The sequence below is a fragment of the Ziziphus jujuba genome, chromosome 6 (assembly GCF_031755915.1).
Source record: "Ziziphus jujuba cultivar Dongzao chromosome 6, ASM3175591v1".
NCBI lineage: Eukaryota > Viridiplantae > Streptophyta > Magnoliopsida > Rosales > Rhamnaceae > Ziziphus > Ziziphus jujuba.
The window spans coordinates 3,536,684-3,546,599 of record NC_083384.1 but is presented as its reverse complement, the minus strand read 5'-3'; the positions used below and the strand labels follow the sequence as shown (position 1 = coordinate 3,546,599).

General features: G+C 33.2%; 1 protein-coding gene across 1 annotated transcript; it reads left to right on the top strand.

The window, feature by feature from the left end:
- Nucleotides 1-4,290: 4,290 nt before the first annotated feature.
- Nucleotides 4,291-6,324, top strand: LOC132804245 (uncharacterized). The gene is made up of 4 exons (XM_060818315.1): nucleotides 4,291-4,377; nucleotides 5,002-5,119; nucleotides 6,005-6,110; nucleotides 6,180-6,324. Exons 1-4 carry the CDS (start codon nucleotides 4,291-4,293, stop codon nucleotides 6,322-6,324), a joined length of 456 nt encoding a protein of 151 aa, XP_060674298.1.
- The last annotated feature ends 3,592 nt before the right edge of the window (nucleotides 6,325-9,916 follow it).

The following is a 9,916-nucleotide window of genomic DNA, read 5'->3' as shown; positions in this document are numbered from 1 at the left end:
TTATTCATATGTATATTATTAGTAATATCATGCAAAAAAATTAATTTATTTGTGTAATTTATTTGTGCTTCAATTTTAAATTAGTAAGAGTTTGATATAATTAAATATTTTATAATTTAAAAGCATTAGGTGACGCTTTAGCATAGAAAACATTGCCTATTATCTTGATTTTTAAAATTGTATTTAATTTATGTTTTATTCATGTGGATATAAATATTAGATAAATTAATTAGCAATTGGAAGCAAAAAAAATTAATCAATGCATTTAATTTATTTGTGTTCAATTTTAAATTAATAATTTTTTAAATTAATAAAATGTTTGATGAATTTATTTATTTTAAAATTGAATACAATCCGGCATCACTTTCTACATTAAAAGTTTCACTGTTAAGTTATTTTTTTTTTTATTTTAATTAATCTTATTTTTTATTTTATGTCTATAAATATTAAATATATTAGTTAGAAAATGAAGTAAAATAATATTTCTTAATTTAAAAGAGCTAGTCAATGCTTTTAACATCAAAAGCATCGCCTATTCTCTTAATTTTGAAAATTTTATTTACTTTTATGTTTTATTTATATGTGTATATATATATATCTATATTAAATATATTAATTAGCAATATGAAGTAAAATAAGAAGAGTTGAATGGTTAGGTTAGCTGCGTTTCTAGGTCTCTACTTTCTTTCACCTTTGTCACCGTCAGCGAGTGCATGTCATTGATTTTTTTTCCATTTTTGATCATCAGTTGTACTGGGTTCACTAGTGATGAGAACCAGCCCGTACCAATACAATCAACTACTCATTGGGGTACTGATCATGTGTAATTGAAGACCGAGCCAATTACTAGGGCTCATGCTAAGAGGTTTAAGGAAAATCTTGATAGCTTCATACAAAATGTAATTAAATCTTAAAAGGGCGTCTTAATATCAGAAGATACTAAGCCCGTGCCTAGCATCCAAGTTGTGAAGGTAGAAATGGACCCAGGAAGCTGTTTAGTGCATTTGAGGACTCCTGGTAGTAAAGGGTGAGTTTGTTTGAGATCATCAAGAGGCCATGAAATCATGCCCGGGTAGGAGCAAGGGCCCCAAGTATGTCATTAGCGTCCAAGCTTCTACATTGACCGGATTTAGCTAGTTTGGTGCTGGAAAGGAGCTTACTTGCATTTCAACCAAGCTTTGATAATTTCAATCAATGGCAACATGTGGGAACCAATTCTAATCCTACTAGGCATCTTACTCGGCATGTTGAATCAGATTTGCAGCCTAAATTAGCTAGAGATTGGACAAGTACAACTTATTTGGAAAATTAATCAACTATTTTCCAAATATGAAATTTCACTTTTGTTTTAGGAAATAGTCTTTTATTTTTTGTTTTTATTTAATTATTTGCTGGAAAATTTATTTAGGAATGCTGAATTTTAATATTTGTGATCGTAAATTAATTAATTCCTTTTTAAAAGTTAAGGAATCAATTAATACAAATTAGATTAGGAAAGACATATAACATTCGTCCACATCTTTTGTTTAGTTTTATTGGCCAGTTTTTACCTATTGTTTTAGGGTTTTGATTTTGTCACTTTAGCCTATTTAAAGGTTTATTTCTCAAACAATGACATTACATTATTCATTTAGAAAAATTACAATGAAAAAGATTTCTCTTTGTTTTCTTAGAATACCTAAAACACTAAGTAGAGAGCGAGTGTTTTAGTTTCACTTATCAATAGGAAAATCCATAACCTCTTGTGGCATATTCGAGATACACCAAACTTTCTAATCGCAGGATGATTAGGGATCAAGGTGGTCATTAGAATCTAAACTTAATTTTTATCCGGACTAATATAATACGGATTTATGAGCAAGTCGATCCAGGTTTGTATCATTTGGTATCGAAGCCGAATTCTATTTAAGTTTGATCTATCATATTTGATTTGTTTTATTTTTGTGTTATTCTACAATTTTAACATTAGGTTAAGATTGTTTCTACCCGTACATGTGCTGCATATTTAAAAAAAAAAATAAAAAAATAGCCTAACTAGGGTTTCTTTTTATTTAGTCGAATTTTTGTTTGCTTTCTAGTTTGTTGGTTGGTTTCGCATGTTAGTTCTTACTAATTTGGTACATTGTTGATTTTCGTTTGATGTTTTTAATTGTAATTATTTTCACTTATATATTCAAAAAAGAAAAAGAAAAAGGAATTTCGGAAAACATATTACAAAACCCTAAATTTTTTCAATTTGTTTTGTTTGGAAGTTGTAAGTCGAATTTGAGAAATTGTTAGGCATTGGAGTTGCATTTTTGTGGTGATTGTGCTACAAGAAGTTGTGTGATATTTTTCAGTTTATGATAAAGAAAAAAAAAGCTGAAGTTAAAAAAAAAAAATTCAAAAAGGCCGGTTTTGAGAATTGCAAATTTAAGTTTGTTCGGATTTGGAAAAAATTCAATTGTGATAGTTGAACTTGCTGTTTATTCAATATTGGTTGCTGGATATTGGAATATTGGTGCCAATTGATTGGATTAAATTTGGTTTAAGGATTTGAGACAAAGACTAAATTACAAGAACTGCAACCAACATCTATCTCATATTTTGTTTGAATTGTGTTCTTGTTAATTGTTTGAACCCTTTTCCAAATTTCATCCTTGAATTATGGTCTTTTAATATTCTAGTCTAATTCCTTATTGAATATGAAAATTGCTTTATTATTTTTCCTTGCTTTTGGATAGTAAAGACGAGACTTAGGTTTTCTAATTCACTTGGAATTTGCTTTCTTCTTGCTTCTGTTTATTGATAGGTTTAATTAGGACATACATGTGATCTAGTTGTGGTTTTAAGTGTGTTTTATTAAAACTTTGAGATAATCTTTGAAGTGTAAAAAGGCAAGAGAGTATGAGCTTATAATAGGGTTAAAAGCCAAAACTAGTGTGAAACACGAGTGAACGAGACCTTATTTGAGTGATACACGTGAATGAGTGAACTTAGTGAATTTTTTTGCATTATTTCACTAACATGACATATTCATGATTACGAAGAGTAGGTGATTCTTTAAGAGAACTTGGAGAGGATTCTATGGGGTTCAAGGGAAAGTCTAGAGCATTAGGGAGTTACACAAAACCTACTGGCATGCAGGCGGTATTGGACCAATTGCAAAGGATGAATGCTCGATTTGATCAATTTGATCAAAGGATGGACAGGTTTGAGAACCAATAGAAAAGGTTGAACCCTATGATGGAACCATAAGGAGGATGTGGTCGAGGAAGAGGCAGCCGTGGACGTTATCGGGAGGAAATTGAAAAATGAGACTTTAGAGACAATTTTAAGGTGGATTACGAAGATAAATTTGCACTCCAAGGAAGGAAAAGTTGTGGTAGACACAACGTGAAGGAAGACAATGATTTTTAGGTAATATCAAGATTAGTTTACCACCATTTTTAGGAAAGAGTGATCTGTAGGCTTACTTAGAATGGGAAGAACGCATGAAGATGATTTTTTATTGCCATAACTATTCAGAGGCAAAAAAGGTTAGGTTGACAACCTTAGAATTGGGACATTATGCTTTATCGTGGTGGAACAATGAGCAAAATATCCTAAAAGAGAGTTGGTGACAAGTTAGTAACAACTTAGAAACAAATGAAACGAGCAATGAGGAAAAGATTCGTACCAAGCCATTATAATAGGATGTTGCATTAGAGATTACAATCTTTATCTCAAGGAAGCAGGTTGATAGAGGATTATTACAAGGAGATGGAAATGGTCATGATGAGGTTGGGTTTGAATAAAGACCGAAAGGCAACAATGGCTAGGTTTCTTGGAGGGCTTAATAGAGAGATTGCAAACTAAGTGAATCTACAACAATATGTGGTGTTGGAAGAGATGCTGCACGTAGCGATCAAAATTGAGCACCAACTCAAGAGGAGGGGTAGTAACACGCGGCATGGAGGAGCTTCAAGTAGTTGGAGGACCGGTTCAACTAGTTGAAGAAGCAATCCCGCATTCGAGCCAAGACCAAAGCTGAAGCAAGAGGAAAGAAGTGCCATTCGGCTAAGGAGACACAACTAGGCTGAACCTGTACAAGCACCAAAACCAAAGGCTAAGGATGATCCTAAACCATCTAGAGCTCGTGATATTGTGTGTTTTAAATGTCAGGGCCGTGGACATATTGCCAACCAATGTCCAAATAGAAGAATTATGGTGCTGAAGGATAATGGAGAGCTAAAATCAGATAATGAAGAGCCATAAGCTGAGATTGAGCATGATGAGGAAGAATCTAAAGAAGAAGAGCATGACAAACCCATGACTCAGAAGGCTTCAAGGGTTGAGTTAAGTTTGTTGGCATGTAGAATCTTGACAGTGCATAAGGATGAAGAGCAAGTGCAAAGGGTAAATATTTTCCACACTTGATGTGACATCTTAATTTTCCTTGATATCTAACATAATGCATGAAAGGCTCCGTGAAGATCCATAAGACCGCCGGAAAATCATTAGAAAAGACTTCTTGTACAAGATGTTTTATTTTTCCATAGAAATAAATTCGCTTAAAAAATACCCCGTATGTAGGACATATTTTATTGGGAAGATCGTGGCAATTTGACAAGAATGCTATACACTATAATCGAGAAAATTCCATTGTGTTTCAATTTAAAAGTAATAAATTTAAGTTTAGGTCGTGATACCAAGGGAGGTGTTTTGAAATCAAATGCAAATGCAACAAAGAAGGGGGACCGAATGGCAAAGGGAGAAGACCATCATGCCACCCACAGCTTCAACAAGCAAATAAGAGGGCAAAACCGAGTCGCATCACTTAGGTAAGCTTTCTAAACCTGAGAGTGAGAAGAAAAGGAAGAGAAGAAAAATATCAACTTTTATCTTAGTCAAGGTGAGGTTAAAAAGGAATTTTTAAATAAGAAACCTATGCTGGTCATGATATATAAAGATGCATTTTTAAATCATCTTGCTAATCCTGAATAGCCTGCATTGCCGAGCTCTATTTCTTCTCTTTTGCAGGAGTTTGATGACATTTTTCTAGAGGAGATTCCTACTGGTTTACTACCTATTCAAGGAATTGAACACCAAATAGATTTCATCCCTGAAGCCACAATTCCTAATAGGCCTGTGTACACAAGTAGTCCCTAGGAGACAAATGAGCTTCAATGCTAGGTAAGTGAATTGCTAAACAAAGGTTACATTAGAGAAAGCACGAGTCAATGTGCTATACCTTGATTGTTAGTGCCTAAGAAAGATGGATTTTGGAGAATGTTTATAGATTGTAGGGCCATTAAAAACATAACTGTCAAGTTTTGGCATCTTATTCATGTATTAAATGATATGCTTGATGAATTATATGGTGCATGCATGTTTTTAAAGATTGACCTTAGGAATGGGTCTCATCAAATAAGAATGAACAAGGGAGATGAGTGGAAGATTGCATTTAAGATAAAACATGGTTTGTATAAGTGGTTAGTAATGCCTTTTGGATTAATTAATGCACCTAGTACTTTCATGAGATTCATGAACCATGTTATGTGCCAAGTCATTGGCAAATTTGTGGTTACTTATTTTTGATGATATTCTTGTATATAGTAGGAATTTAGATAACATGTAAAACACCTTAGATTAGTTTTAGAAGTACTTAGGAAAGAAGGATTGTTTGCTAATCCCAAAATGTGTGATTTTTGTAAAGATGAGCTTGTGTTTCTAAGATTTATTGTGAGTGTTGCAGGAATCAAGGTTGACCAATCCAAGGTCAAAGTAATCCAAGATTGGCCGAAACCTATTACTATTACCCAGTAAGAAGTTTTCATGGTTTGACTAGTTTTTACATGAGATTTGTCAAGGGATTTAGTACCATTGCGGCACATTGACCAAAATAATCAAGAAGAGTGTGGGATTCCAATAGGGAAAGGCACAAGAAAAGTCTTTTAACTTGTTGAAAGAAAAATTAACTAATGTTCCTCTACTGGTTTTACCTAATTTTTCTAAGACTTTTGAGATTGAATGTATACTTCAGGTGTATATATTGCAGTGGTGTTGATGCAGGAAGAAAGACCTATAGCATACTTTAGTGAGAAGTTGAATAAGGCGGCATTGAATTATCCAACTTATGACAAAGAGATGTATGCTTTAGTTTGAGCTTTGGAGACATGACAACATTACTAGATGCCAAAGAAATTTGGCATTAACAGAGATCATGAATTTTTGAAGCATATTAAGGGCCAAAAGAAGCTTAACCGATGGCATGGAAGGTGGATTGAATTCATTGAGACTTTTCCTTGTGTTATACGCTACAAGAAAGTTAAAGAAAATGTGGTAGTCGATGCTTTATCCTGAAGATATGTTTTATTTTCAACCTTAGATGCTAAATTTTTTGGTTTTGAACAAGTAAGGAAATTTATGAGCATGATATTGACTTTGGTGAGGACACTTTGATGTAGCAAAACGTTGTCCATATTACAATAATACTTTTACTGGCGAACATAAGGAGAGATGTAAAGAGGATTTGTGAGAGGTATATCACATGTAGAAAATCAAAATCTAAGCTAAAACTACATGGTTTGTATATGCCATTACCTATTCCTTCTTATCCTTGGGTAGATTTATCTATGGATTTTGTATTGGGGTTACCTAGGTTAAGGATGGGTGAGGACTCTATTTTTATGGTTGTTGATGATTTTCTAAGATGGCACATTTCATAGCATGTAATAGGATTGATGATGCATCTCATGTAGCTAATTTGTTCTTTAAGGAAGTGGTGAGAGTTCATGGCATGTCTAGGACTATTATTTCAGATAGGGATGCTAAGTTCTTAAGTTATTTTTGGAAAACATTGTAGACTAAGTTAGGTACTAAAATTTTTATTTTTCACTACTTGTCATCCACAGACTGATGGATAAGATGAAATATTGAATACAACTTTGTCTGCATTGTTGAGAGCATTAATTAGTAGAAATTTGAGAACTTAGGAAGAATGTTTGCCGCATGTTAAATTTGCTTATAATAGAACCATGCATTCTACTACTAAATATTCACCATTCAAAATTTTTTATGGTTTTAATCCTTTAACCCCATTGGATTTAACATCTTTGCCTTTAAGTGAACATGCTAATCTAGATGGTAAATAGAAAGCTGAGTTTGTTAAGTAGATTCATGAAAAGACTAAAGAAAACATTGACATGAGGACTAAACAGTATGCTAAAGCTGCTAGCCAAGGTTGGATTAAGGTAGTGTTCGAACTAGGAGATTGGGTTTGGTTGTACTTGAGAAACGAGAAGTTTTTTGAACAACGCAAGTTAAAGCTTTTGCCTCAAGGAGATGGGCCTTTTCAAGTTTTGGGGAGGGTCAATAAAAACGCCTACAAGCATGATTTTCCAGGTGAGTATAACGTGAATTCTATTTTTTAATGTTTTTAATTTATCTTCTTTTTCTACAGGTGATGATTTCGATTTGAAGGTAAATCATTTTCAAGAGGAGGGGAATGATGAGAACCCGCCCATACTCGTACAATTAACTACTTGCTAGGGTGTTGATCCTGTGCAATGAAGACCAGGCCAATTATTAGGGCTTAAGCTAAGAGGTTTAAGGACAATTTTGTTAGCTTCATACAAAATGTAATTAAATCTCAAGAGGACATATTAGTACCAAACGATTCTAAGCCCGTGCTGAGCATCCAAGTTATGAAGGCAGAAATGGACTCGAGAAGCTATTTTGGTGTATTTGAGGACTCTGACTAGTAATGGGCGAGTTTGTTAGCCTATGCATGTGCTTGAGCTCACTAACAGCCCATGAAATCATATCAGGGTAGAGCAAGGGCACCCAAGTATGTCATTAGTGTCCAAGTTTTCACATTGGCTGGATTTAGCTAGTTTGGCGTTGGGGAGGAGCCCACTTGCATTCCAAGCAAGCTTTGATAATTTCAATCAATGGAAACATGTGGGGACTAGTTCTAATCGTACTAGGCATCCTACATGGCATGTTGAATCAGATTTGGAGCCTAAATTAGTTGGAGATTAGACAAGCACAGCTTATTTAGAAAACTAGTCAAATCAGATTTGGAGCCTAAATTAGCAGGATATTGGACAAGTACAACTTATTGGGAAAATTAATCAACTATTTTCCAAATATGAAATTTGACTTTTGTTTTAAAAAATAGTCTTTTATTTTTTGTTTTTATTTAATTATTTACTAGACAAATTAATTTAGGAAGGCTGAATTTTAATATTTGTGATTGTAAATTAATTAATTCCTCTTTAAAAGTTAAGAAATTAATTAATGCATATTAGATTAGAAAAGACATATAAAATTTAGCCACACCTTTTGTTTAGTTTTATTGGCCGGTTTTTACGTATTATTTTAGGGTTTTGATTTTGTCACTTTAGCCTATTTAAAGGCTTGTTTCTCAATAAATGACACTACATTGTTCATTCAGAAAAATTACTGTGAAAAAGATTTCTCTTTGCTCTCTTTAGAACACCTAAAACACGGAATAGAGAGCGAGTGTTTTAGTTTGACTTCTCAAGAGGACAATCAAGAACATATTGTGGCATCTTCAACATATACCAAGGTTTTTAATCACAGATTGATTAGGGGTCAAGTTGGCCATTAGAATCTGAACTTAATTTTGATCCAGGCTAATATAATTCAGGTTTAAGAGCAAGTCAACCTAGGTTCATATCAACTGGTGAACTGTCACTGCTGGGTTTGTTGTTGGGTTATTGGGTTGGTGGATTACTATCATTGCTGGGTTTCTTGGTGTGTTTGTTGTTGGTTTGCTGGGTTGCTATTTTTACTGGATTGCTAGGTTACTGCTTGCTGTACTGCTATGTTGCACAGGTTGAAGGTTGAAAAAACTTAGGTCGTGGGTTTTTTTTTTCAAATTTAATCGGAGATTTTTCTTAATCTTGTTTGGTTTGATATTTTGTTTATGATTTTGCTTGGGATTGGGTTTTTTGTCGCGATTTTGCTTAGAATTAGAGTTTTGTTCTTGATTTTGCAATGGGGTTGGGTTTTCATTTGGATTTTGGTCACTCTTTGTGCAGTGGTTTGGGTTAGCACAGCGACTGAAGTTTGCTCCATTGGGTGATCGACTTGGCTTCAAGTTGTGTTTGGGTTTGGTTACTGGGATTGTGTCGAATTTGGAGTCATTGAAAAATGTATCCTTAATTTTATTTTATTGGTTGATAATATGAAATTGAATTATTATATGAGTCTGAATTAGAAAAAAAAATTCATTTTGTATATTTTTATTATGTTTATAATTTTAAATTAAAGCTATAGTTGTTATAATATGCGTGGGAAATTTGAATTGTAATGGTTTCCACAATTTATCAACAACTTTAGGAGTAAGTCCATATATGTGTACTATCGAATGTATAGGAGGTGGAACTGTACATGAGATTACATATATCCATGTTAAAGTATAAATTAGTAATTATTTTAAATATATTTATTAAATAAGAAAACTTTTCTTTATTTTAGAATTCATTTGGAAGCCTTGATGTTAAGAAAAAAAATCGAGGAAAAAAACCAAAATGGTTTCAAGATGAACATAAACGTACATTTATGTATTGGTTACATGATAAGGTATGTTCAAAATAAACTGTTAAAAACTTTAGGTTTAGTGAGTAAAAATGTATAATTGTATTTCCATTTACTATATTGCACAAATGCAAAGTCAACCAAATCATATAGTTTCCAAAACATTAAGATAGAATGTACATGGTTTGTAATGGTTGGTAACAAAACATGAAGGATATGAGATTAAAGGAGTTCGATTCAACACTTTGGATAAGGATAATAAGCGGCTCACCTAGAATTGTGGGGTAAAGGTGGTTGCTAAAAGTGAGCATTTTGCTAATGTTAAGGACAATAACCTTATTTTAGCTGAGATGACATACTATGGGGCAATAAGAGAAATCTGGGATGT